This window comes from Taurulus bubalis (genome assembly GCF_910589615.1).
Source record: "Taurulus bubalis genome assembly, chromosome: 5".
Lineage (NCBI taxonomy): Eukaryota > Metazoa > Chordata > Actinopteri > Perciformes > Cottidae > Taurulus > Taurulus bubalis.
Window position 1 is genome coordinate 15,508,051 of NC_136593.1, and position 27,449 is coordinate 15,535,499.

General features: G+C 40.8%; 2 protein-coding genes across 2 annotated transcripts in view; both read left to right on the forward strand.

The window, feature by feature from the left end:
• The window catches only part of col7a1 (collagen, type VII, alpha 1), a gene marked incomplete at its 5' end in the record, with an annotated part of 45,957 nt that extends 34,736 nt beyond the window's left edge, over nucleotides 1-11,221 (forward strand). Inside the window, 27 exons of the mRNA XM_079218730.1 lie at nucleotides 2,128-2,163; nucleotides 2,340-2,399; nucleotides 2,518-2,562; nucleotides 2,647-2,682; nucleotides 4,111-4,146; nucleotides 4,232-4,291; nucleotides 4,413-4,538; nucleotides 4,627-4,698; nucleotides 4,834-4,869; nucleotides 4,958-5,017; nucleotides 5,118-5,162; nucleotides 5,529-5,564; nucleotides 5,712-5,747; nucleotides 6,014-6,070; nucleotides 6,169-6,240; nucleotides 6,790-6,861; nucleotides 6,993-7,028; nucleotides 7,132-7,212; nucleotides 7,986-8,039; nucleotides 8,555-8,608; nucleotides 8,711-8,773; nucleotides 8,854-8,916; nucleotides 9,068-9,184; nucleotides 10,167-10,244; nucleotides 10,697-10,750; nucleotides 10,897-10,945; nucleotides 11,170-11,221. Of these exons, the coding sequence (XP_079074856.1) occupies nucleotides 2,128-2,163; nucleotides 2,340-2,399; nucleotides 2,518-2,562; nucleotides 2,647-2,682; nucleotides 4,111-4,146; nucleotides 4,232-4,291; nucleotides 4,413-4,538; nucleotides 4,627-4,698; nucleotides 4,834-4,869; nucleotides 4,958-5,017; nucleotides 5,118-5,162; nucleotides 5,529-5,564; nucleotides 5,712-5,747; nucleotides 6,014-6,070; nucleotides 6,169-6,240; nucleotides 6,790-6,861; nucleotides 6,993-7,028; nucleotides 7,132-7,212; nucleotides 7,986-8,039; nucleotides 8,555-8,608; nucleotides 8,711-8,773; nucleotides 8,854-8,916; nucleotides 9,068-9,184; nucleotides 10,167-10,244; nucleotides 10,697-10,750; nucleotides 10,897-10,945; nucleotides 11,170-11,186 (1,551 nt within the window). The 3' untranslated portion in view covers nucleotides 11,187-11,221. The remainder of the gene's footprint in view (nucleotides 1-2,127; nucleotides 2,164-2,339; nucleotides 2,400-2,517; nucleotides 2,563-2,646; nucleotides 2,683-4,110; nucleotides 4,147-4,231; nucleotides 4,292-4,412; nucleotides 4,539-4,626; nucleotides 4,699-4,833; nucleotides 4,870-4,957; nucleotides 5,018-5,117; nucleotides 5,163-5,528; nucleotides 5,565-5,711; nucleotides 5,748-6,013; nucleotides 6,071-6,168; nucleotides 6,241-6,789; nucleotides 6,862-6,992; nucleotides 7,029-7,131; nucleotides 7,213-7,985; nucleotides 8,040-8,554; nucleotides 8,609-8,710; nucleotides 8,774-8,853; nucleotides 8,917-9,067; nucleotides 9,185-10,166; nucleotides 10,245-10,696; nucleotides 10,751-10,896; nucleotides 10,946-11,169) is intronic.
• A 761-nt stretch (nucleotides 11,222-11,982) lies between these two features.
• Nucleotides 11,983-14,378, forward strand: LOC306737026 (uncharacterized protein; the record flags this gene model as incomplete). Its single annotated transcript, XM_079218731.1, has 5 exons — nucleotides 11,983-12,211; nucleotides 12,576-12,701; nucleotides 13,333-13,506; nucleotides 13,926-14,108; nucleotides 14,204-14,378. The coding sequence occupies 5 exons, from the start codon at nucleotides 11,983-11,985 to the stop codon at nucleotides 14,230-14,232; spliced, it is 741 nt and encodes a 246-aa protein (XP_079074857.1). The 3' UTR covers nucleotides 14,233-14,378.
• Nucleotides 14,379-27,449: the final 13,071 nt, after the last annotated feature.

The following is a 27,449-nucleotide window of genomic DNA, read 5'->3' on the forward strand; positions in this document are numbered from 1 at the left end:
TCAGCACCCTGGACAGAGCCACAGTGACACTGTCAGTGAGTTCACTAGTTTGATGAATAACGAGGCAACACTTGCCCATCTGCTCAGCAGCTCCACCATTTGTTCTCACACACACACACACACACACACACACACACACACACACACACACACACAAGTGAAATTGCATTTTTCAGCTCCACAGTTGCGATGGACTTTAAAAACAGTAACATGTAAAGCTTTCTAAACTAAGTGCAAGAACTAGAGCTTCCTTGTGGCTTCATTTACTTATTCTTGACCCAAACAACTTATCTGGAAGTTGTCATTCTGTCAAGACGGAGCCAGACGAATTTATGGACACTGAAAAAAAGACGCAATACTTGATCACAAAGTAGCTCTCGGCAAATTGGTTCCTGTATTATCAATTACAGAGGTGTCAAATAACGAAGTACAAATACTTCGTTACCTTACTTAAGTAGAAATTTTGGGTATCTATACTTTACTGGAGTATTTATTTTTCAGGCGACTTTTTACTTCTACTCCTTACATTTTCACGCAAATATCTGTACTTTCTACTCCCTACATTTTAAAAATAGCCCCGTTACTATTTCATTTTGGTTTGTTTTCACTCCGACTTGTCATCGTTCAAAAACACACACACAAAAAACCTCTCCGACCCGTTGCCCACAGATACGTGCGAGCGCACACTGTACGCTGAGCACACACACCAGCGGACAGAGAGCGTCGAAAAATATGTCGCGTGAAAAGTAGACCGCTATATCTGCGTTTTAAACGCTCCCAGGGTGAAGATGCAACAGCAGCTCTCCTGTGAGGAGCAACCGGAGTTCTCCTCGCACCGTAGCAGCTCTCTGAACCCGGAGCAGCTCTCTGAACTGTCACTGCAGCCAATAATACTGATACAACGTGATGGTTCACATATCTGCACTCATTCTGTTTTGTTTGGCAATTTTTTTTTTAACGCTTATTGTTTTCCACAATGAGCTATTTAGTAGTAACTAAATATGAGTAATTTTTTGCACAGATAGAATTTACACAAAACATTGTCTGATGGGGCAATCTGATTTACTTGAAAGTGATTGCAATTTTCTTTATTCTGTTATTTATAAAAGCACAGATAAGTCACACAATTATGTTATTTACAGAAAAAGTTTGAGAACCACAGCTTTAAGTGTTTGTACCGCCGCCACCGCCTATTTTGCACTATTACAATACTTATAGGCAACTAGTTATCATGTCTTCCGCTCCATGAAACGCATGTTAATGCTCAGTAGTACACATATGGTACTTTAATGTATTTGCATTGTAATAAAATGTGATAATTTTAAATGGGCATATATGCAGCTGAAACGGGTAGCCTAGTGCATCCCACATTTTTAAACATAACATTTTAAAACATTATAGTCATTATGGCCTTTATAAAAATGATTGTTTTGGGGGAGGTGGGGTAGTGCACTATAGGCCCCTGAGACGCGGCTTTGTCCTTAATGGAAAAAAAAACAATCCCCTTACATTACTTTTACTTTTATACTTTTAAGTAGTTTTTAAACCAGTACTTTTACACTTTTACTTAAGTAAAAAGCTTGAGTTGATACTTCAACTTTTACAGAAGTATTTTTTAACCCTAGTATCTATACTTCTACTTGAGTAATGAATGTGAATACTTTTGACACCTCTGATCAATTACAATTGAAAATGCATATTATTCACAGAATAAGTGCATATCTTAAGCAAGTTGTTGCCTCCTACAGAGAAGAAAAGTGGTTGTCAAACACTTTCACTGTAGTGTAGAGCAATGTTCAAGCCGTAGGACTTTGCATTTATTATCCGTCTTTGCCAAAAATATTAAGGCCCTATTAAGGCCCTTAATCTTTGAGAGCTAGAAAAGCTAATGGCTAATACTTAATACCAAGGCTTTGAGGTACACATATGTCTTTTCATACAAGAACAAGAAGCCATACTATGCTGTGGAGGTAATTACTATTATTTTCTCCATTTTAATACAAAAATACTCCATTTTAATACCAAGGCTTTTAGGTACACATATGTCTTTTCATACAAGAACAAGAAGCCATACTATGCTGTGCAGGTAATTACTATTATTTTCTCCATTTTACTGCACTCTCACAGGCTGTGGCTGGACCCCCTGGAGTCAAAGGAGAGAGGGTGAGTCACTGTTTATGGCATTACAAGTAGCTACTTGAACTTTACTTTCATTCTGTAACATACTCAATGAATGCAGCTTAGTCCGGAAATGAAAATACTGAAAGTTTGTAAATGAAGAAACAGAACAGAGCAACTGAATTTCGCTGACATCACTTCCCCGGTTATGCTTGATGCAGGGTCTTAGTGGTCAAACACTCCCAGGCACAACTGGAGAGAGAGGTCTATCTGGAGAAAAGGTGAGTCTGTCTGAGGCATGAGCACTGAAGGCTCACTCCTAGTCGGTGCCACAAGACAGTGTGGAAATGTCAAGCACTTTTTAATAAACGCCGATCACTAATATCTGATGTCTTTCAGGGTAACAAGGGAGACAAAGGACCTGCTGGCAACAAAGGAGAGAGAGTGAGTGCAATCATGCTGCAGGGAAACGCATATTCATAAAGTTAACTTAATATTTTCTTATCATGTTATCTGTCTTCATACTAGGGAGTGGATGGTGAACCAGGAGAGCCCGGAGAAGATGTGAGTTATCAGCTTCACGGCCACCGTTTGATTTCTGGATTTTTATTTTTTTATTTTAACAAGAGTCTCACGTGTTATATTAGTTAATGTTTTTTTAATTATTTGCATATATCTTGTTCCCAAATGTCTAATGCTTTCATCTATTAGTGAAGGTGTAATGCCACCATATATATGCCACAGCATATTGCTATTTAGTTTAATGGAACAGACAACATGGAATCGGCGAGTGCCTGGGAGCACCAAATAATTAAGACATTGACTAGACTTTTAAAATATTTGTATAGAAATAAAAAATTAACTGGCATCAGCAAAGCGGTTGTGGCTAAACTAAAAAGGAAAAACAATCACGGCCCATAGCCACGATTAAAAATGTACTTGGATTGCAAGCGGTCAAAATCAATCGGGGGTGTGGAAACAGCTGTTTGTGGCTTGTATCTCTCTTTCTCTCTGAGGAATAAAGGCCAAAAGTTCTATTTACAACAGCAAGCACTGAAATAAGTGCTTGCTGAAACATCTGTTTATCGATGTACTCTTCTGCATTTCAGTGCTGGACTTTGCAGTACCCTAACCCTTTACACACGGCAAATAGCACGGTTCATCGTTCTGAAAGCTGAATGCAAATCGACAGTCACATCATGTATCTCAGCCAACCTTTACATTATTTTCTTAAATTTATCTTAGAGCAAATAATACAACTGAGGCCCATTAAGACCCCCTTGTGTCGCCTGGCCTGTGCTATGAGTTCATGTACATTTATGGTCTTTATACCAATAGGAAATTTGACTTTTGTTTACATGAAACACTTAATTTACACACCTAAAGTTTGGTCACCCTAGGGCACCACACTGGTAATCCAGGGTTGTGAGCATAATCAGCTCTTAATTGGACGTTTTGATCATCCTAGTTTTATATAATCACATCCTACTTAAACTTTTGTTTGATTTCTGGATCACAGAAACGTCATATCACTAAAACATGAGTGAAGAAAATATGTAATGATGCTGGTGAAAGCAGATTTGCCACACATTTAAAACAAGGATTCTTTATGCCAAACTATTTCTCTTCAAGGTCGGTCCAATTATTTAAGCTAACCTTGATCAGTCATTTATCTACAGCAGTGTTATTAAAGTCTCTAAAAGTGTCAACTGTAATTGTGACCAATCTTCTCTGATGCTCGAGGTTTTGATTATTTGTGGTCTTTGAGGTTAACGAGGCACGGTAAGTGTAATGACAACTGAGTCACTGACAGTACACACTAAAACTGATAGAACGTGTCTTCACCTGCATAATAATGAATGCTTGGGGGGAAAGCAGACATTTGTTACACTCTTTAAACAAACTGCAACTTTTCTTTATTATTATAATTATCAATAATAATAATTAATCAGTATCTCTTATTTTCCCACCTAACATTTGTTTTTTATGCAGGGGTCACAGGGCTCTTCAGGGCCAAAAGGAGATAAGGTAAGCTTCTGTCATGGGTTTTTATTAATTTGCCTGAAATCAAAACCAATCCATGTAAAGCGTAATGACAAAATGTGTGTTGCAGGGAGAGAAAGGCATAGGGCTGATAGGTCCTCCTGGTCGGGATGGGCCTCAAGCCTTAAAGGTGAGGAACAGCATGTGGTGCCACTTAGGATGGCCTACTGTATGTTTGTACCTCTCTAATCAGTAAATGTGATTTATCAGATGTGAGACAGGTCAAAAATCGAACTCTGACTTAATTTCAGGGAGATCCAGGCCTTCCTGGTTCAGCTGGTCCTCCAGGGCTACAGGGGAAGTCAGGTGATGCTGGGCAGCCGGGCCTGAGAGGAGAAACTGGACAACTAGGACCTCCCGGACAACAGGGGGAGAGGGTTGGTGGAGCCGCCGATAACACAATACTGTATGCCTATCCTCTTAATATCTGCGGTTTGTTTTCAACTACTGAGGTCTCATTTTCAGGGTCTCCAGGGCTTTGCAGGCCGTGCAGGAAATGTGGGACCCCCTGGTCCTGCTGGTCCTCCTGGACAAGCAGTGAGTTTAGATCCTGTTTTTGTTAATACTTATAATTAAAAAAAAGGAAAATGTCTCAGGGAGAATGGGAAATTGACAAAAACAGATGAGTGATGAATTTTGATTTATAAATCTTTTATGATTAATACTTTATAGGGCTCTCCTGGTACCAATGGGATCCAAGGGGACAAGGTGACTATCTAAGCGACACATATTTCTCCCTCCCTGCTTAAATGTTAATGGATTTTTTGAAGGGTGTATATAATATTTCTGTTGCCAGGGGGAGGTTGGCGTTGGAGTACCCGGTCCCAGAGGAGAGAGAGGAGAACCAGGGATGAGAGTAAGAAATCGGTGACATTAGTGTTTATTCAAGATTTGATGTAATCTGCCTCTTGATGATAGAAACTGGTGTGTTCCTTGTTCTGTCTGGCATGTCTTAGGGAGAGGAGGGCCGGGCTGGCTTGGATGGGGAGAGAGGGCCAACGGTAAATACTATCCATCACTCAGTAACACTCAGAACATTCACCAACAGAGCCTCTTCATTAAGGCAGGGTGTCCATAGGGTGTCAGCATTTTTTTTCAGAGCTTTTACGAAATGCTTCTACGAAATGCTTAATTTACCAGGAGAATGTATAGGCTGAATGTATACAGACAGGGACGCTGTTCCTCACAAGTTCAACCTGTGCACAGCCTTTAGTCTAACCGTACAACCTGAGGGGTCATGACATAATTGGGATTTCAGTTTTGTTGTCTGACCAAGGTAAACATAGCCCTGAGTTAAAAACAGGCATGGTGTTTATTCTGTGTGGACCAGTGTATAATGGGAGTGTGTGTGTTTGTGTGTTCATCAGGGTCCCCCAGGGAATCGTGCTACTCGGGGAGAGAAGGTGAATACTACCAGGCCTTTTTCCCATTGTTATGTGTCATGTGCTAGCTGTGTCCACCCCCGAGTCTTTTGCTGTAAAATGGTATAATGGTGAATTAAATTGGCACGCCTGAATGAAATGTTTTGCTCAAGCTATTTTTTTCTTCAGGGGGACATCGGGCTGCAAGGTGACAAAGGAGAGAAGGTGTGTGCATTTTAATATCTATTAAGCTCCACCACTATCTCTCTGACACCAAAAATGGATGAAGAGGAATATAAGACACATTGTGGCTGTTTTGAAAGCGCTCTTTCATGAGGGAGCAGGAGGAATATATGAATACACACAATGCTAATGAGCTGCGATACTAAAAGTGACTCCGCCTAAGAAAAGGTTACAGTATGAAACATTGTTTGTTGATGTTTTGGCTTTGGGGAGAAGCCAGATGTTTACATCTTTACTGCCACTCACAGGGGGACACTGTGCTGGTGGGAGGACCGGCTGGAGAAAAGGGCAATAAAGGAGAAACGGTCAGTGAACACCTGGATGGGTCCAAATGTTGAATATAATAAGATATGAATGTTTTTTTTTTTTACTTGTTGTGGATGTCACTATTGTTTCATTTTAGAGTGACAGGGGACCCAAAGGTGTGCAGGGAGAAAAAGGGGGGAAAGGTCAAGAGGGCCCTCTCGGGGAGCAGGTAAATGTGTTTATTGTCTGAACATATGGGATGGTGTTATGGTTGCTACTAATTATCTTATTTTTTTTGTTTTACGTTATTTATTTGAGGAATCAACTAATTCTTTGGTAAAGGAAATGTCAGAAAACATAGAAATATGTCCTCCTGAATTTATAAAAATCCATGGTGATATCTTCACATTTCTGGTTTTATCTGGCCAGATATGAAGCAGAGAAAAGCTAAAGGATTTGTTGCATTTCAGAAGCTGAAATAAGCATTTTTGCGCAAAAACTACTATCACAATAGTTTGTTTGCCTTTTTAACAGAATTTGATCTGAACTAGGGGTTGATGATATATTATCATTAGTAACATGGATCTGATGGCCAAGCAGGCACATCAATTAATTATTTAACTCAGAAATATGATTAGTTCAACTGTAACTGTAACTGTAACTGTTTGGAAAAGATTACATTTATACAATGTTATGTTGAACCAACAAAGAGGCCACTATATTGCTATTGCAAATGATCCATATGCATATTTCTGTTTATGTGTGTGTTTGACATCAGGGTCTGAGGGGAGAGCCGGGAGAAAGAGGATCCATTGGATTCCCGGGAGCCCGTGGCCCCGGTGGACAAAAGGCGAGTAACGCTGAGCATGGATGATCAGTGAGATTAAATCAGTGTCAGAATTGATAGCAAAACCAGTCAGTAGTCAGTACACGTAATAATCTTACTACTCTAATCACTATACTTCTGTCTTCTCCCTGCAGGGAGAAGCTGGCCAACCTGGAGTACCTGGCGAATCGGTCTGTAATTTTAATTCCATCCAAATATAGATGTATCATTTTCTGTGTGTGGTTTTATCTCTTTGGTGGACAAACCGAGATATGTTTTTTGTTTTCATTCCAGGGTTTACGAGGAAAAGACGGGATCCCAGGGCAGAGCGGGGAGAAGGGAGAGCTTGGTGTTGTGGGAATGAGAGGCATCAAGGTATTGTCTTTGTGTCCGTGTGCTTGAGATGGTGTCTGTTCATTCTGTGTGGTTTCAACCTTCAAGCATCTTTCAGGAGTCGGTGATGACGGTCACAACTCAATAATAGCATAAAATTGATATGATTGCAGAGGATTAAATTAAAGATATCCATGCAGAATATTTGCTTTCACTCTGTCATTATGATTATTAACACCCAAAAATAGCCTGATATAATTAATGCCCATTTGTCTTTCACTTAATTTATTCATTTGAATTATATTGTAATCACTGAACCAATTAAAGATGTGGGCGACGCAGATGTGTAGAGGCAAGCTAGTTTTATTTGTATTTGTATTATGATAACTAATCGGGTTATCTCATTGAGACACAGATCTATTTTGCAAGAGAGACAGAGTACAGCTGGAGAAAGTACAGAGAGAAGACAACAGTCATGCAGCCAGTCACACACAAGTATATATACCTACAAACAGCATCAGAGGCAATCTTATACCTCTAAAAATGTACAAAGGTCAAAATTGCTTAGTGGGATGAGACGTTGAATCTTTGACGGAATAGAGCTTGGTTCTGCCCAAAGTTAACAAAATCCAACGTACAATTTTCCGTACAAAAGTATAATAACCTTAATTAACCGTTTTCTTATGTGAAAGACTATTATTTCTTGGCCTGGACCATTTACATGCTGAAGACTCCACCGGGTGCCTGTCAACTGGTCCTTGTCCCTTTGTCACTCACAAGCTTCCTCTGTCAATAATGAACTTATTTGCTTCCAGGGTGACCGAGGACCCAAGGGGGCTTGTGGAAATGATGGACTCAAAGGAGAGAAGGTGGGAAGAAATTGTATTGTGATCATTTCCCACCCAGTGATATGTTGACACTGGGTATTTCTTCTGCCCCAATAATAAACCAAGAAGTTAACATTTCACTGATAGCTCGTAGTCTGTGAAGCTAGATGCTGTATCCTTTTGTGGGGATTAGAGATGCAGCAATACCGAAACTGATAAACTGATGACGGAGATCAGTCCTATACTGACTCAAATAGCTTGATCATGTTTAGGTGACAAATGGGCTGATATCGGATCCCATTATTGTAATTAATAACAATTCAGTCAATTTATCAATGAGTAGTAAATATCAATGTATTTATTTTTTACCCGTTGCCTCACACATAAAAGAATGAGCACATTCACTGGGCATAAAGCAAACAGCTTGACTGGGACCGCTAAATCAACACAAAATGAAAGTAGTTTTAAATAAGTTATGAGTCAGCTATGTATGAGTCATGTAATGTGTGGTAGGTACTTTGGACATTTAATGAATCTGATTGAGTGTTTGGGTTTAGGGGGATGCTGGTACTCATGGGCGATCAGGCCTCCCAGGAAGAAAAGGTGAACAGGTATGAGTAACATCAAACAGACACTATGTGCTGTACTATATGCCTCTGTGTGCTCTTAATATTACTTTACAGGCTTGCTCTCTTGTTCCCCCTGTTTTCCAGGGGGAACTTGGACATTCTGGGGCCCCAGGGATCCCTGGAAAAGAAGGAATACTCGGTCCCAAGGTATGTGCTGTCTAACTTTTCTTTGACTAACTATAAATGTGTCCAATATACAGTGTTACCACTTTTCTTCGACTGTGTAGGGTGACCGTGGATTTGACGGCCTTGCAGGACCCAAAGGAACTCAGGGAGAGAAAGGTGAAAGGGTGAGTTTCTAACTCAGCAGTACAGATCTTACATGCTGTACCTAATCTCCATGTTATGTATGTACTATCAGAAGCACAACATGGCTCATCCTTAGCGATACATACAGGAAACCTTGAGATTCATCATTACCTGTCTCTGTGTTTCATGTAGGGTCCGTCTGGTGTACCTGGTCCTCCTGGCCCCAGAGGAGTGGATGGGGCACCGGGCCTAAGTGGCACTCAGGGACTAGCTGGTGCAAAAGGCCCAGAGGGGCTCCAGGGACAGAAGGTGACTATCTTTACTTGGGCTTGATAATGGCTAATTCCATACTTTTCCATTTATGCAGGCTGATGTCACATAAGGAGACGAGATAGGATATAATGACAATTCAACAAGCCTTTGTTACACTAGCTAATGGGTGCACCATCAAATATGACTGTGCACACATTTCATGGCAATCTAGCAGAGAAAGATAATGTATAATGGAAGCAGGAATAGACTAACGTGTCATTGCAGAACTATGCAAGTGCACAAAATAGCAGCAGTCAGAGATGTGTGAGTGGCAACAAAGATAACACTTTTTGTTTTTGACAGTTGGGACATTGGGAATATGATTTACGACTTCTATAAAAAGAATACAGTCTTTTGTTTTCCTCCTTAGTTTGTTCTCCTTTTTCTTCTTCACCTGACTGCTCGTTTTGTTTGATTTCTGTGTATTGCTTCATCATAATGACTGACAGTTTGATGGGCCCTGCGTTCGACTGGCTTGTCTGCTGCATCCTCAAATAAAGAAAGAAAACTGGTGAAAGGCGAACAGGGCCATATCGAGTCTCTTTGATGGGCACACCTTTTTTTCCAACTGAGACACTCCCTTTAGTCAACCCAGTTGCATTATTTTCCTAAACCAATATTCTTGCTTTCGTGCAGGCTTAAAGGAAGACAGAGGATTTATTTTCCATCCTATTAACAGATCAGATAAACACTAATACAACAATAACTGTATTAAGTCGTATTTGCTTTAGTTTTGATGTCTGCATCACAGTAAAATCACCTTTTCATAGTGTGTGTGTGAATTGAAGGAGTATAGTAGCAGCTTCTTTGGAGAACACACAGCAGTGGACTAGAAACAAGTATCTGTCTTTGATTTCACTGAAGCTAAGCAGGCAAATACCGCCTGTCCAGAGCTCTATTTAGAGATTGTTACTTGCAATTGAAGTTTTGTTTTATTACACATGTCTACTGTAGCCTAATGTTGATTTGCCTGTGTCAGGGAGAGAGAGGTCCAATCGGTCCCTCCGTGGTTGGTCCACGCGGTATTCCAGGGATCCCGGGGGAGCGAGGAGAGCAGGTGAGTGCCTCACTTTTCTTAGCAATCATCTCTGACAGGAAACCACTTGCCGAGGTCTTTTCTTTCTTTTTTCTTGGTTCCCTTATCAAAAACATTTGAACATTTTACCATCATACAGCGCTGAATTACTTTTTGAATTCCAGTATTACTCTTTCCACAGTGTGCCAAATTAGAACAAGCTCCTCATCGCTTACACAGTTAATTCGTATCAACCAAAACTGGTTACTTGAAATGACAACCACATTTTATTAACACTTCCCAGCTCTATTGGAATTTTTTGGTTCGTCAAAGGGGTCCCATACATTTTTTATATATCTGTAAAAGTTACAATCACTGATCTTTCCCTTTGACTTTGCATTTAGTTCACATGCTGCACCTGGTCTCAGCTTAATGAATTAATGTGCTGCAAGCTCTCTGTGTGTCGTGTGTCCTAATACGTGTCCATGTTGCAGGGAGAGTTGGGACCAGATGGAGCCAAGGGAGACAGAGGAGAGCCAGGCATGACGGTCAGTGCTTGAGCCTTACCGCGGGGTTCAATTTGAAGATGTGTACATCAAACAGCACACACACACACTTACATAAAGCTGATATTGGTTGTGTTTGTAAGTGTGTGTGTTTGTTTTTTTCTCTCTTCCCACTGTTTTGAATTCAGGAGTATGAGGTCAGAGAGTACGTTCGCTCAGAGATGAGTCAGCACTGTGGTGAGTCTTTCATGCAGCTTGCATTGCTAATTTATAACAGAGTTGTCCCCAAGTTGAACTTCAGATGGTAATCACAACATATGAGTCACAGCTTCAGCTAAACTCTTTGAAAGTATGATACAACAGAAGCTACAGAGAACTACAACAATGCCATGGCTCTTTAAGCTGACCTTTTTTATTCCCTCTGTTTCTGCTTCCTCCTTCTCCATCTGTCTGGTCCTCAGCGTGTGGAGGTGAGTGAGCCATTCCACTGCAGCGCCAGAGAAAAGGATGGACAGAAGGGCTGTGATTTAGCATGAGTCACGGCGCTACACTATATCACAAATACTGCTGTGGAGTCTGTAGTGAGAGCAGTCAGTCACATATATACTTTTTAGAATGCTTCCAAACATTTTTAGGTATTTGTGTGTGGTTTAAATGATAATTTAACCTCATGCACACACAACAATTATAGTTGCATTTTCTACCATTATTATATAGACTAAACAACATACTTTCTACAATCACTGAGAATAGATAGCATTAAACATTTCAAAATACATTCATTAAAAGATAATTGGAAAAAAAACTCAAAATGATCACCTTTCCCAAAGTGTATCATTTTCACTTCACAACACTGAGCAAGACTCAGTGTTGTGAAGCAGCAGTTACTAAATATGCAATGTTACTGATAATGAAGCAAAAGCAAACATTTCACTCATGTTTATTTTATTATGTATACCTCAGAAGTAATTATGCATTTCATAATGTACAAATCAGTGATGGTTTGAGGCAGCAGGCTTTAGTTGAATCCACTGTGATTTGAAGAAGATGATGAAGTTTGACTCAAGTGAGACACAAGTCCATCCAGCAGCGACTTGAATCCTTAAAGGATTATAACCAGTCTTTGAAAGATTGCCTCATGGTGACCAGTCTTGCAAAAACTCTTTAAATCCTTTCAGCTGGTGTGTATGTTGGAACGGTGGAATGGTTTTTGTGGGGCTTCGGGGTTGTTGTTTTTGTTGTTGGCTCATGTGTCTGAAAGTATTACTACCAGAATGTTCTGTCCTTGCTTTTTTTCCACATGTTACCTTTCCGGTCTCCCTTTTGCAACACTTACCTGGTCCCTCTCGCTCCCTAAATCCTGTCTCCGCTCCCTCGGTGTACCTGTTCGCTCCTCCCCGTCCTATCTGGCTCTCTCAGGTTCAGGCCCAGTAAATCGGTCCCAGCCCCCGGTCAGGGCTCGGCCTGCACCAGAGCAACAACTGGCCGTGAAGGGTGAGGAGGGTGAGTGTGTTCGTCCATCGCTCTGCCTGTCGACCTTGATCTGCGTGTCTGTCTGCGTGTCCGTCCCTAACAAACAGGTCTAACTTGGTGGCGCTGGGTCTGGAGACCTCTCAAAACTGGGTGGTTTTCTCATTAAGAAAACAGAGGACTCCATTTATGTTAACGTACCACATAATGTATTCTATAGGCGTATCCAGATAAATACAAATGTTAGGGTATAGGCTCACTGACTATGTTGTACATGTATTCATAGGCTTCTGGAGGTGGGCCAATATGGTCCAGAGCCTTCCATCTATCTGAAGTTTGGAGGTCGTCAGATGCTGGTGAAGGATCTTTGACCTATGTGGTGTTGCATTTCTCTCAGGCCGTGAGCTGCGTGTGGTGGTGAACACCAACGACCCCGACTACGAGCACATCTACTCCATCGAGTCCTACGACAACCCCGTGGCCGAGCTGCTCTACTTTGCTCCCTCTGCCAACCAGAGCGATGGTACTGGGTTTCATACTGTGTCCGATGCTATCGAGCAGTGAAATAGCACTTTTCGATACACTGAGCACCACCTTAACAAACCTGGTCTCGTGTGAAAAGTGTGAAATGAGCACATTGTCTGAAAAACCTGTTCAGGTATGCATTCCCTGCTTTAGTGGGGGGAAACAATTTTTCAGGCAACATGTTTTAACAAAGACCAAACGATTAACCTCAAAGAAAGGTGTCAACCTGATTGTTACTCCCATATGTTATTATTATATTATTGTATTATGCCGAATTCCAGGTTTTCCAAATCTCTACAATAGAGGTGATTCAAATGTTCACAATCACAATAAACAAAAGTACGAGAACGTACGTGCCACGTACGTGCCATAATTTGGTTTATTCAATCGGCACATAATCACATTTGTGCTGGAGGAGCGTGTCTTCATATTCAGTGTGTGTTTCACTTTGTGCTCATTTCATGACATTGAGAGACCGTGTTGACCTTGTATACTTTTTCACTCACGCCCGCTACAAGCGCTCACCATCCTGAGTCTGTGGTCGATCACGATCTTTAAATCCTTTATCACACTAATGTTTTTTTTCTATTTATTCTGAATGTGTCTATGCTGTGTGTCTGTGTGTGCAGGTGAGGTTGTCGAGGATGAAAATGACAAAACAGTCAAAGTTGAACCAAACAAATCAGCCGCAGCTGATGTTAAGAAAACAGCAAGAGCTGATGGTCAGAAAGCAGCCAAAGTTACACCTCTGAAAGCAGTCAAATCCAGATCAGTCAGAATCAAGAGGAGAGTCGAAGGGGAAGGTAAACCAGCTCATGTGCTGTGTAACGGGGATTCATTCTGCCGTCCTGTCTGCCTGAAGTCTGGTCCTCTCTGCATGTCTCAGGCTGCGTTGGCTGTTTTGCTGTTGAATTAAAGGCATAAATGCATCCAGTAAAATCAAAAATAAAACAAAGAATACTATATCAGTGCTAATGATTTGCTTTACATCTAAATAATTATGTCAAAAATATCATCGAAATAAACCGGTTGTTTTGATTGAGTTTTTGATCACAGTGGTCAGGAATGCTTGTTTTGGGTCCCCTATTGCTCTTTATTACTGCTCCTCTATGCCTGGCCTGCCCTTTTCTTATTCTGTGTGCGTCTTTGTGTCTCTGTGTGCACCCTCTTCATGTGTGTGTGTGTGTGTGTGTGTGTGTGTGTGTGTGTTTGTGCTCTGCAGCTCCAGCTGACTTGTGCCTGCTGCCCATGGAGGAGGGGAGCTGTGGACGATACACTATGCGCTGGTACTTTAATAGTCAGGTTCAGGCCTGCAGGCCCTTCATCTACAGCGGCTGTGAAGGAAACGACAACCGCTTCCTCGAGCTGGAGGAGTGCGAGGAGCTATGCCTTGGGGAGGCTGAAGGTACACAAACACACACATACACACACACACAAACACACACTGTAGTTTATGTCAGTATTGAATGTATGCAGACTAACGAGTGATCTGTTGTGCAGGTCCTCATCCCTTGAAGACCGCACGATGATTGAGGACAAATCCTCCTCATCATTATTTTGTCAAATATCAATGTTCAAGATTTGTTTTTGTTTATTTATTGTTTCTGTAAACCCAACCAAACTTTACTCTAGGTTGAGAGGGGATACCAGAGGGCCTCCTTGCTTTATGTTCTCCAAACCATGCAAAAAAAAAAGATAAAATAGTGTTAGGTTAGTTTGTTAGTATACATAAAAATAAAAACAGCTTATTTTTGTGCAGTACATTTGCACACTTAAGAACAGTGTCTTTGCTTTCATCCGTACCTTCAGTACCTTAATCCATTTTGTGTTGCAGCACAGATGATTAGACTTACGTCCGTATACAGAAAGGAAGTGAACAAAATTGCCTGACTCACTCTACAGTGTAGTGCAAGAGCCTTAAGTAAATATCAATATGGTGAAGCTCATGATATTTTTTTTGTTGTTATTTTTTTTAACTCAGTGGTCATTTATGAGGCTGTAGTTTGTAGTATGGTTCAGTTAGTATGTGTGTTTGCATGGAGCCAGTCAAGAAATTTCTCTCTGTTTGGAAGTGATGGTTATTTTGTGAAAATACGTGCATCTTATCCGATTGAAAATACCCTTTCCATAGTCTTCCATTGTCTGGTAATTACACTTTGTTCCACTTTTTCAAAAGGTACATATTTTTAAGCCTCCACACCAGCAGCAACTGTGGCCGGAGGAATTATGCGTACGTACGCCTGAACGCAATATCTCACAAAGGTGGGATTTTCTTCAAATTTAGCACAAATTGGCACAAATTTGGCACGGATGAACTTGTCCATCCCATTCTCGTGAATGCCTCAAGCTAATTTCTTAAAATTTGGCATAAAATCATTGTAACCTAAAGGCCAAATCATGTTTTTGGCCTTTATTCAATATTTCAAATGCTAATTATGTCACATAAAGGTCTAATAGGATTAATAGCTTAAGTGATCAAATTTTGGAAAGACATGAATGTAAATTGCAACACGACTGCTTGGGGGAGGCACACAACTGCAAGCCTATAATTCTAGTTCTAAGTAACTTTAAAAGTATTTTCTGGAAAAACATACTGCCTTATTACAGATCAGCAGTAAACCAAACAATTGACGCAGCTTCACTTTATTTGTCAGTCATGGTCAATGGTCTCGGTGTTACCAGCATTCCCTTTGCTAATGAAGGTGTCTTATGTTTGGTTTATTTGATGATTTCAGTCTGATGTGCCATCGATGCAAGCCACAAGAATCTAGGCCTGTTTTCGGCCTAGATTCTTGCAGCATTCTTGTGTGGCTGTAATCATGATTTGCAGTAGTTGTTGCCTGAATTGTAAAGTGTCAAAGAGAGAAGTGTACAACAAAAAACATGAAAGCTACATCAGCAAAGAGGACCACAAGTAGATCCTCAGCAACACTCAATAGAATACACATAACAGGATGATTTGGCCGCACAAACTAGAAACTACACTCTTTGTGGACTTCACTGAACTGGTATTTACTGCAAGGATTTTTCTAAGGTGTTTTTATTATTTTACTCACTCATATATATATATATATATATATATATATATATATAAACTGTATATAGACTGTTTAACTGTCTTGACTTGAAAGTGGGCAGAGGTGTGGGTTGTGGAAATATCTTCCATATTGTAAATGAACATTTGAAAGTTTTATTCTCATGATAATTCTCCTGTAACATTCCTCAACATAGAAGCAGGAGTTGCCTGGATAAAGCAACTTTTGTGGTAGTATTTCAGCTAGATAAATCTTTTGGGTCAGTTTGGTTAGCAAATGCTGTAAATAAATACTGTATTATTAATAGACATTGCAATGAAGAAGACAAAAGCCACCTTAATTCATAAAGAAATTGACCCCAAATCCAAAAGAGAATCAATATAAACTGTTAATTGTTTTAACCGTTTTTTACAATGCATAAGCTTTATTTTTACATTCCTTTTTAACTTCATTAAAAGAAAAATAACATTGCATGACAGACGGTACAAAAAGAATGTAAGCCCAGTCCAAAAGCAGAACATTAAACTGTATTATGTTTATACCGTAGTGCTCCTTAAGAGTTGAAATATACTTCTCTTCTAGAGTTTTTATGGACTTAAAATCAAATATGTTTTCCCGCCAACATGGTTGAAAGGAGTTTAACCAGGAGATTTCCATGAAAGCCTTGAAAGTGCTCGAGCTGCACCGAATACCATCTGCAGAGGGTGAACAGGACTTTTACTTCCAGAGCCCCAAATGCCTAAAATAACTCCTCACACTGCACATCTGTATTGGGTTATTATTTGGATATAGTTTTATCATTTGTATTAAATATGAAGAATCAAGCACAATATTCTGCCAATATTTTGTACATATTGTATTTTACTGTTTGGGGGAAGTCATGTTTCTGATCACGACTGCATGTTTACCTGCCAGAGAAAAGGTGCTATTTTTAAAGGTATTTTTATACTGTGTATTGAAGATGGAACAGTGTGTTTTGTATCTAATCTATTCTGTTTCTGTAATGTTATTGAACATCTCAAAGGCATTTCTAATAAACCAAATGTTTGAATAAAAACGAGTGTTCTATTCTCAGATTTATCTATTAATTGTTTGTATTGTCAACATTGTATGTTAGCAGGTTACCATCCCCAGCACTAAAACATGTGGCTTTGGAACCTGTGACCTTCACATCAACAGTCTGTCTGACAACAAAATAAAATGATATGGCCTCAGTGATCTGTGTCCGTGTGCACACACACTTTAAAATGTCCAATCATGGAAATTCATCACATCATTTGTCAATGGAGGGGTTAATGGAGAAGATTAGGAGACTACAAATCGTTAAGTGTGTATGTGTGTGACTGATCAAGATGTTCTAATTTCCTCAGCAGATTTTATTAATGAGAAGATTTTCTGCTTGTTGGCCACGACTCTCCCCCCTCCCCCTTTGTTTTTCCATGCTCTCTGCCCTCGGTTGATTTCCCCTGGTGTTAGACACGGCGACTGTATATCACCTCATCACACTCCAACAGGCCTCACGCAGCTTCCCCGTAACCTCGTCATCTTCCTTTACCTGACTTAATTTAAAAAGTTATCTCAGTCAGCACCTTATCATGCTGTGGGCTTGCATGTGTTGGCAGAGGCGGTGTGACAGCTCCAACACCTTACGCATACGGTAGCAAGGACAAGATCACAACATGCTGACAGTGATTGTGGATGTAGAGTGAATAGATAGAAAAAAGACTTAAAATGGTTCAGGTGATGGACAAAGACAGGCCACTGCTGTGAGCATTGGTATGCTGCTGTAACAGCCACAACCTAACTGTGACAGCTTGCCACATGATTTCAGAACCTTACTGCAGGGATTTGATCCCATTCGGCCACAAGAGCATTAGTGAGACGTGACACTGATGCTGGAAGATATGACCTAGCAAGTGTTGGATGGGGTTTATGTCTTCACTCTGTGCATGCTTGTCAGGTTTTTCACACACCAAACTCTGAAAACCATATCTTTAAGAATGCATCTAGATGCACAGATGCATTAAACACCCGTTAGTCCCAGGTGTGTCTCCTGATTGGTCATTCCTTACACCTGTGCTCAATCACCTTTTCCCTCTGCCAACCCCACACATATAATCCCCTGCTTTCCCTGTTCTGGTGCCAGATTGTCTTTGTCCTACCTTGTGTGCTCATTGTTCTCCAGCAGTATTTCCCCTTGTTTACTTCTATGGTTTTTGAATCTGCATTATTCCTGTTTTATTTCATTTTTGCCTGCTCCCTGTCGGACTTGTTGCCTTTACGGACGGACCCCCTTTGTATAAAATACCTTTCCTTTTGCCTCACCTCGTCTCCAGTGTCTTCCTCTGCATCTGAGTCTTTGCTCTGTCTCAAACTGTGACAGAAACCGCTGTAACAGGAAAGAGCCTTCCTCAAGCAGCTTACACAAAGCTGAAAGGACACAATTGCCTAAAATATCACTATGCAATTGCCAGTGGTGAAATACATATTGAAGATCTTTTACTTAAGTAGAAGCACTAATAATGCAATATAAGAATACTCCATCACAATAAAGCTGATAATTACAGTATCAAGCGTAAACTCAAGTGTAGGAGTAAAATGGTACAATGAATTCCACTGGATTTTAGTGTTTTGGTTCTAAATGTAATGAAACTATGGATCCAGCATGAGTGCTGCCTTCTGTCAGTAACCATTACCTGTGCCGACCACTGGAGCTGGCTTATGTAATACGTAATGTTTTTTATCAGCTCATAAACCTATGACCCAGACTTTAGTGGATAGATAGAGGCCAGTATTAGAGTTAAAAACATAACATGGAAATACAACCCTGCTTGTATACATGTGTGAATGTATTTATGTTTCTCACACTTCTCTGCTCCCAGGCCTTTCCCTCAATCTGTTTGATTCCTTCCGTCTGTTACGTGTGTGTGTGTGTGTGTGTGTGTGTGTGTGTGTGTGTGTGTGTGTGTGTGTGTGTGTGTGTGTGTGTGTGTGTGCACGCTCACTGGCACACATGCGTATTTCATAAGGTATTTCATCATGATTCGTGTGCTAGAGATGCATTTCACATATTCCAAAAATAGCAGCCGTCACTGATTTCAGCATCCGTAACAAGTCAGCTTTACCCAAGACACCAAAAGCTTTTAGAGCAGTCCTGCAAGTCTTCCAAAGGACATGTGAGGATATAGTAGCTATGTGTGCGTGTGTGTGTGTGTGTGTGTGTGTGTGTGTGTGTGTGTGTTGGGGGGAGAACTGCAAACTTAAGTCTCTTTGAAACAAGGGGAGCTCTAATAACCTTAACTAATTTGAAATTCACTCTGCCGGGGCTCTTGGGCTCTCTCTCTCTCTCTCTCTCTCTCTCTCTCTAAACACACACAGTCTGATTCCATGACTCAAGGTTGTCCTTCGCAGACTTATGCTAATGTAGGGTGTGAACGTTGGCTACAACTGAATTGTAATTTAATATGAACTAAGTGCCCGCCTCGCTGTATTCATGTGCTAAGCTATATTGGTGTTGTAATTGTAATTCCCACCATAACAGTGGAACTGCTGCCATTAAACTTGAACGCAGAAAGGAACATTATTGAGCTGATTAGCTTTTGCATAGAAAACAGGAACAACGTCTGCTTGTATATTAATTTTTCCAAAACAGAAAAATGGATATGATGTTGTTTTTCTCTATAGTATTTCAATGCTGCCAGATAGAGGCATTCAAATGAGGTACAATGAGGATTATTGTCCGTGACCCTTCAAGGGTATTTCACAGCCACCATGATCCTTCTGCTGAGATGAAGTGAGTCTTGGTGAGGACAGTCATGCGCACGTTGTGAGTACAATGGTAGCTCCCCCTGTCTGTATGAGTAAGAACTGCTCCTCTTCACCTCCCTCGTATGTGGAGTATGCAGAAACACGTTTAGGAGTTGTTCATTTTTCCTCTTCAGTGACCTTGACTGTTTAAATCCCCAGGGTCTGGGGCTGGCACAGAGCTGGATTGGTAGAACCTCGCCAAGAGAGAGGAGTAAGCCAAAGTCTCTCTCTCTCCCTCTCTCTCTTCCTCTCCGTCACTCCTCTCACTCTTGCTCTTTTTTTTCTGCCACCCACTTCCCTCCGCAAGTACAAAGGCTGTTGCTATAGCAATGAAACATGCTAGAAATGTTCTCAATCTCAGTTTCACCCTCTCAGTCAAATAGCATATGATCTGTATCACTTCTATCTTTATTCCTGTCCTATGCTTGCTTGCACATATTGCTCAATAAGCAAAACATAGGAATCATTTGTGTGTGGGTCCTTTTAAGGTGCCTATGTTCTTAATCTATACTTGAGTGTCAGGTGGAAAAATGAAGGAGGAAAAAAAGGGATTACTGTAAAGCTTGTGCATGCTGTTCACAGCAGATTCCCTTGATGCTTTGACCTCTGTGTTTTCTCTATTTGATCTCCTGGAGTTTGTGAGTGTGGACAGGGCCTCAGAATTTTCTTCTGTCCTGTAAGTCTTTCACCTGAGCACTCAGAGTTGTGCCAGTCTAAGCATTTGTTCAGTGTATTGATCTGAGCATTTGGGTGAACCTCTCTGGGCTCCTGGCTGAACTGAGTACTTCCACACAAAGCGGTTTCAATTAGAAGTGGGTATTACACACCAGCCTCCCTCTGCTCACCTCATATTTCACTGACTGCGAGTCTTCTATGCAGGGAAAATGTGTGCTTTATGGTGTGTTAAAAAAGATCTTTAGAGAGACCTTTAAACATGCAAAATGAAAGTCACTAAGGAATTAGCTTTACATTAACTTTGTTAACATCTGCTCCCTTCATCTTATCTATCGCTCTGCCGCCATGCCTCTTCCTCACTTTGTCTCCGATCCTGTCCATCTCCTAACTAACAGAGAGCACCGAAGGTGTTGTTTAAATTTGTTTAATTCTTCCTCCAGCAGATGAGTCAGCTATTAGCATATTCTCTTCATTATGGCAGTGATGAGCACGGGCCACCTGAGTGTCACAATGCCTCAGCATTATCAACAGCCTCTCATGGGATATTTTAGATGCATAAACCGAAATTACCATATGCCATTTCTCATCTCTACCCACTGTCATTCAGCAGCCTATGCTCTATTTCAATTTACGCTCAAACAACTGATGGCCTGAGTTTTCTCAGCTCTCGCTATCCATTACTCTCTCCCTCTCATCTTTTTGCCTCTCTCCTTCAATCCCCCCTCCCCTCAGTGATCCACTTCCCTCTCTAGACTGTAAGCAAATCTGTAATCTGTAATTTTGCAGCTGACTAGGAAGCAGAGAGTGGTGCAAATTGTTGGTTATTGGAAGAGAGGGGTAGATGGCAATAAGATAGGGTCCTCTGAGGCACTTCCTGCTCATTGGAACTGGTGCAACACCTAAACATATTTCTGTGGTGTAGGATAGCAAGATGGATGTGGGTGTCCATAGATTGTCCCTGCTGCTTGACTACTATGATGATATATTTTGATTTCATATCTTCAGAGACACTGGTGTCAAGAAATGAACTGTTTATATTAAATGATTATAGTTAGGTTTGATGGGAAATAAAATCCTCTCAGAGATTCAGAGCAATAAAAGGAAAAGTAGTCTTCCTTGAGCAAACACACCCAGTCTATGAATAGTAAATATTGGTTAAATCAACAGCAACCAGCAAGGTGGTGGTGGATGTGGTGTAGGGAGCTTCGGCAGCAAAGGGCACATCAGCAGATACAGTGAGAAGTGTCAGTATGAAGCATGTATGAAACCACAAATGCCAGTCAGCTAATGCCAATGCAACTTTAGTTCATAAGGCATATGAAAGTACTATGATTCACAAGGAAGTTGTCACTTCTTTTCTAGCAATACAACTCAAGGAATGGCATTGCAGAAATAACTGTTGCAGGCATTGCTAGGAAATATTTCATCAGACATTCATGAAACTGACTTTGTTGATCCTCAGATGTCTCTTTAACTAAGAACTGGATGGATTGGCATTATGATTGCGTAGAGATTTCCATGGTGCCCACATCCAATTATCCTCTTTTCTTATCCTGGGTCGTGTTGGGTATTCCAGACGTTCTTCTCTCAAACATCGTTTTCCAGCTCCACCTGGAGAACTCTGAGGCGTTCCAAGGCCAGACAAGATATATAGTCCCTCCAGCATGTTCTGGGTCCAAATCTCCGACCAGTTTAACTTGCCCAGAAAAGCTTCTGACGGTAGACGTCCAGGAGGCATCCTGATCAGATGCCAGAACCACCTCAACTGGCACCTTTAGACACAAAGAAGCAGCATCTCCGAGCTTAGATGGACTGGTAAATCGAAAGCTTTGCCTTCCGGCTCAGCTCCCCCTTCACCACAGCAGTCCGGTACAAGGCTCAATGCTGACGCTGCACCAAGGAGTCTGTCCATCTTCCACTACACATCATCCACACTAGATCTCAAGATACTTGAAGTGCCTCATGTGGGTCATTGACTCAGTCCAACCTGGAGGGCGCAATCCACTGTTTTCTGAGAGAGAAATGAGTCCCAAAAGTGCCCAGAAGATGTATTTTCCTAAATAGCAAATGTTAGCATGCTGATTAAATGTGATGTAATGAGATCGAGCGGAGACCCGAAAATTAAAGTAGCTTGTTAATTAAGCAACCCTTTGACTGCGTTACATGGTCTTATGATGTGTTGGGTGGACGAACGACGGATGAGCTGTCTGCTCCTATTTCAGTGCTGCATGCATTGAAATAGGAGCAGAATAAATACTGCTCAGTCATACAGTTCGGCTCAGACTCAGCACCTTATTAATGTTCAACAAGTTATTTTAACACAGCAGCCAGCTATTTTGTTGAGTTCCCTTGTTGACTAGTTTAGTTCTGTAAAATACACACTCATTAGATTTCTTAGCATCATTTCAATAAGTCACAACAATAACATCCTTATTCAGGGGACTTACTGATATTTATTTGTGTGCTGAGCCCTAAACTAAACCACCAAGGTCATTTAATTAACGAGGTAGGGCACCTGTGAGCCTCTGAACCTACACTATACAGCAAGTGGAATCACACACTGAACAAACACTGTTTCACTGACACACTGAACCTAGATGGTTAACATACCTAGATAGAACCTAGATATTAACACTGTTATAAGAATTTAGTGCAGACTCCCAGAGCCGCTAGCATGGCTGTAGATTATGTTGCTGCGTCACATTTATGATACTCATAATTCCACATACCTTAACCTCCTCAGTTTGTTTGCGTTCTCAGCAATGTCACCCCACCCCCTCAGACACGGTTCACAGGCTGGCTGTTGACCTTTGACCCCACTTAGCCAATAGCCTGAGCTGCCAGACGTCCTTGTCCATGAGATCCTTCTGCAGCTTCCATCTCATATTTCACTTTTGATTGTGGTCAACTAAAGTTTAGCTTTGAAACACTATAAGCTTTTATTTTCTTATTCATTCCCTTAATGACTCAAATTGTTCTGTTGATGTAGATCCATGGGGTCATTACCTGAATTACTTTTCTGGTCTCTGCTCCCTAACCAGCCTCATGTGACCACTAAGTAATTGTCTATTGATTTATTAACATTTGTGTAAAGTAAGGCTAAGCCTTTGACTAAATATGTTGCAACAACTGAGCTTTAAAACATATAGAGAAATGGAGGACACAGATGAAGAGAAATTGTAGTTTCATGGAGATGGAAGAAAGACTGGCAAGGCGAGACAGAAGATTATTTCCCCCTTGTCTCTAGATGAATTACTGGGCTCCAGGGCTCCGTCTCTCTTGTTCAGGATATTATCTCTGACAGGCTTCAAGTAATATCTTCCCACTGAATCAAATGGCACCCTAAAGAAAACACCGAAACCAGTATGTAAAAGTAGTGGCTCGTTTAAAATGTTTGAGGATGATGACCACAAGCCATTTTCAAGTTTAAGTATGCAGGTGGGGTACAGAAGGGCCCTGCTGTTGCTGTGCTGAAAAAGTGAAGTGTGGCAGAGTGGGGATGTGAGGGAAATGACAGGCTGTACGTGTGGACAAGGAACAGGAGGGCTGAGCTGAAGACAGGGCCGTGGATGTCAGCCGCCGCCCAGGGAGAGCAGACCGCACAGGCAGGGGTCAGGAAGAAAGGGGCAGCGATTGGAAGCAGGAGGGGTTGAAGTGACAGGTCAGTGAGCGTCTCATCTTCCATCCATCACAAAGTCCCTTTGCGGTTCAATCAAACCAGAATTGTCTTGACTGAATTTGACTGCAGGAGCACAGGTGAATGCGTAGTCATGCAGACACCTGTGCCCACTTGTCCGTACCAGACAAAAATATCATCCAATCAAATGTTTCTGTCTTGGGGAAACCTTAACATGCTGGTCAAATGTGTCATATCTTAACTAAAGCATGAATATGTAAATTGAGGATCTGAGCGTTTTTGTGATGGTTACACAGTTTTGTCATTTAGAGTAAAAATGCATTTTACAAAACCGGCCCTGAGGGAGACTAGATAGTCAAGAATTGTTCCGTAGCCATATTGTGCGCAGAGATAAAACTAATTTCACAGCCCATTACACTTATTTGAAAAGCAGCAGCCGGTAGACACACAGTGGGGCATGCTGCATTAAAAAAAAAATAGTTTACAGTTGCATAAAATACCAGTAAAAGGTGGCTGGCCAGCTGTGGCGGGTCACACAGTCATAGGGACACAGTCAATGTTACCCCCCTGTGCAGGTCCAGGGGTACTTCCTGGGTACACTAATGAGAGGTTAAAATCAAGCTGTCAGTCTGCCCCCTCTTTGGCTGGACACCATGAGCTTATACAAATACACTTCAGTGATGGCATTTAGTGAGCAGCCTCTGTGTGCTCTGCACCCTGTTCTTAATGCTGGGAAAAGGTAAATCCGTCTCTCCTTATTCATAATGCATGATTGTAAATGTTGGATTCCGATCAAACAGCTACTGCAAAGCTACTTGTCTTTTTCTCTTTTCTTTCTTTCCCCCACTCGCTTTATCTATTCTCTTTCTCTCGTTCTCTCTCTCGTTCTCTCTCTCTCTCTCTCTCTCTCTCTCTCTCTCTCTCTCTCTCTCTCTCTCTCTCTCTAGCTCTCTCTGTCTGTCTCACTCCAGCTCCCCCATAATCCTCTCTGTCTGCCCCGTGCCCCTGGCTCAGCGTTTGACTCCCTCAAACCTCGACTCAAGGTCATTTTGTGAAGCCACAATGGCTCCATAAAGAATTGTGTTCTTTTCTCTTCATTGCATCCTTCTTCCTCATACCGTCTCATGCATACAGTTATCAGTTTGGTGGTTCATTTTCTGTTCTCTTGTGTCAACTCCTCTGCTTAACGTTTTACTCGTCTGCATCAAAGCACTTCATTTTGTTCGTCTGTATCAGTTGGAATTCAGTAAATGCAAACTCCTTGTTCATGTTGGTTTTATTGCTTCCTCTCCTCTCAGGTTTATCTGATCAATCTAGCCTATTATGTTCAAGTGCCTTTCATTTGAGCAGGATGTGTAGTTGAGTCGAGGGGTGACATGATGAGACATTGTGACATTTTAATTTGCACTGTCCACCTGGCCATCTTGTTGTCTATGACTATAATAGCACCTCAGGTATACAGTATGTATGTATCCACATTAAAGGGCACAACTGTCTGCATATAAGCATATCCCAATTATATTCTCAACATACTTAATTACTTTTGTAAGAGCTTAAAATTAAAATGATATAACACCATAGAGAATACAAACAGCTTGTGTCTTCTTACATGTTTAACAGTTGCTGATGCACATTTAAAAATTCATGATGGCATTGCAAAACCATCAGTTCAAAGTGTTCACCTATTCAGTGAAGTATGTCGACATCTACAAGATGGATGTACACCACATACTGTTGCAGACAATGTGTTCTATTGACTTTTCTTCTAGGCCCACCATTTGTTGTTTGTTGTTCATCCGATATCTAATGATATCGGATGAATTCCGCTAACATTTGCTGCAGACATTATATATGCAAACACACTAAACTAAGATGGTAAGCATTATATATTTGCTAAACATCAACATGCTAGCATTATCATTTTGAGCATGTTAGCATACTGACGTTAGCATTTAGCTCAAATCATTGATGTGCTTAAGCCGCTAGAATGTCTGCAGACTTTTAGTATTTGTTCCAACCATACTATATTGAGTATGCCAGAGAAAGGCATGAGGCCCATTCCAAAAATACCAGAATGTCCCACTGCATCCGATTCCATTTTGCAGCATGCAATCCACTATGTTCGTTTTGGTATTCTGACCCACAATCCTCAGTGCAGTGGATATATGAACAAAAAGGTGTGACAAAGTAGTATGTCCCAATTGAATGCATACTGCACACAACAGTACGTACTCTGTAAGGGTACGCACTTTTTTAAAGTGCCGTTTTGGAACGTAGTGTAAGCCTTGTTTTGTTTTCAAAAATATTTTGCTCCATTTTGCTAACGTCAACCTTGATAACATCGCTAGCATAAAAGCACTCTTGTTTCTTTATTACATTCATCAGATTCATTGGCCCTTTTCACACATTTAGACTTGTCAAAGCAGGAAAAGCACAGCTGTAACAAATAACATTAATGATGGCTTTCTTTTAGCAATTGTGATCTAGTAATTTATATGTTATTAGTGTAAAAGAACCAGTGGCTGCATTTGGCTCTCGCATTCATATGTGTGAGCTTGTGAGTGCTGGTATTTGTGTGTCCAGGCCTCTTTGGTGTGTCTCTCTGTCTGTTGACCGGTCAGTGGGGCTGAAGTCAGACTGCGCCCCACAGGTCTTGACACGTCATCATGTTTACCAGAGGTTATGAGATCTTTGATGCCACATAGGACCCCCTAACAGCAAGGCATTCTGTCAGACAGGACACAGGGACACACTTAGAAAACACACACAACACAGAGGCTACAGTAAATGCCCATTATCACTCCAATTAATGTTTCATTTCCACATTGATCTGGAAATGTGGAAACATACTGAATAAATGCACTACTATATATATATATATTTTAATAAGTCCACAGGGAAAAACTGATCTGCTACTTTACTGACGCCTGTGGGGAAAATCTCTCTCTGGCGATGAAACAGGGAGGTTCACAATACTTGTATGGATTCAGTTTCTACGACATACTAAAGACAAATAAAACAACACGCATCTTGGGGTTTAGTGGTAGTTTTTTTTCTCATTACTGTGTATAAGTAGCTTAGAGCTTGAGATGTTTCCAGTGCAGTTACAATGAGGCTTGACAGAAAACATTTCATTACTTAGAGAAAAGGTCACATTTTGATACCACCCCTTAAATTCAAAGAGCGAGGGTTCCTTTTAGCCTCAGCATTTTGTTGAAAATGAACAACCATAAAAGAAGATTCCTTAAATTTGCTGCCGCTCCTTAACACAACGTGTGTAGCGTTATTGTTTGTACCAGTTTTAATCAATAATTATTCATATCAAACTATTTAACAATTATTAATAAATAAATCATGATATATAAACCCCCCAAATAGTATAGCATATATATATAGTATGTATGTTATAATTAATCAAATTTGTCGTTTGACAATTTTACATTAAATTTAGTTTATTGATCTGTTTTATGAATATTTCTATCTTTCTATTTATATTTCGATTATTTTATTGTCTGATTTAAATATATTTGGCCTAGAAAAATCTAACTCATTTACATCTGGAAATTGTATTGTTTTCACCTGATGGCGCTGA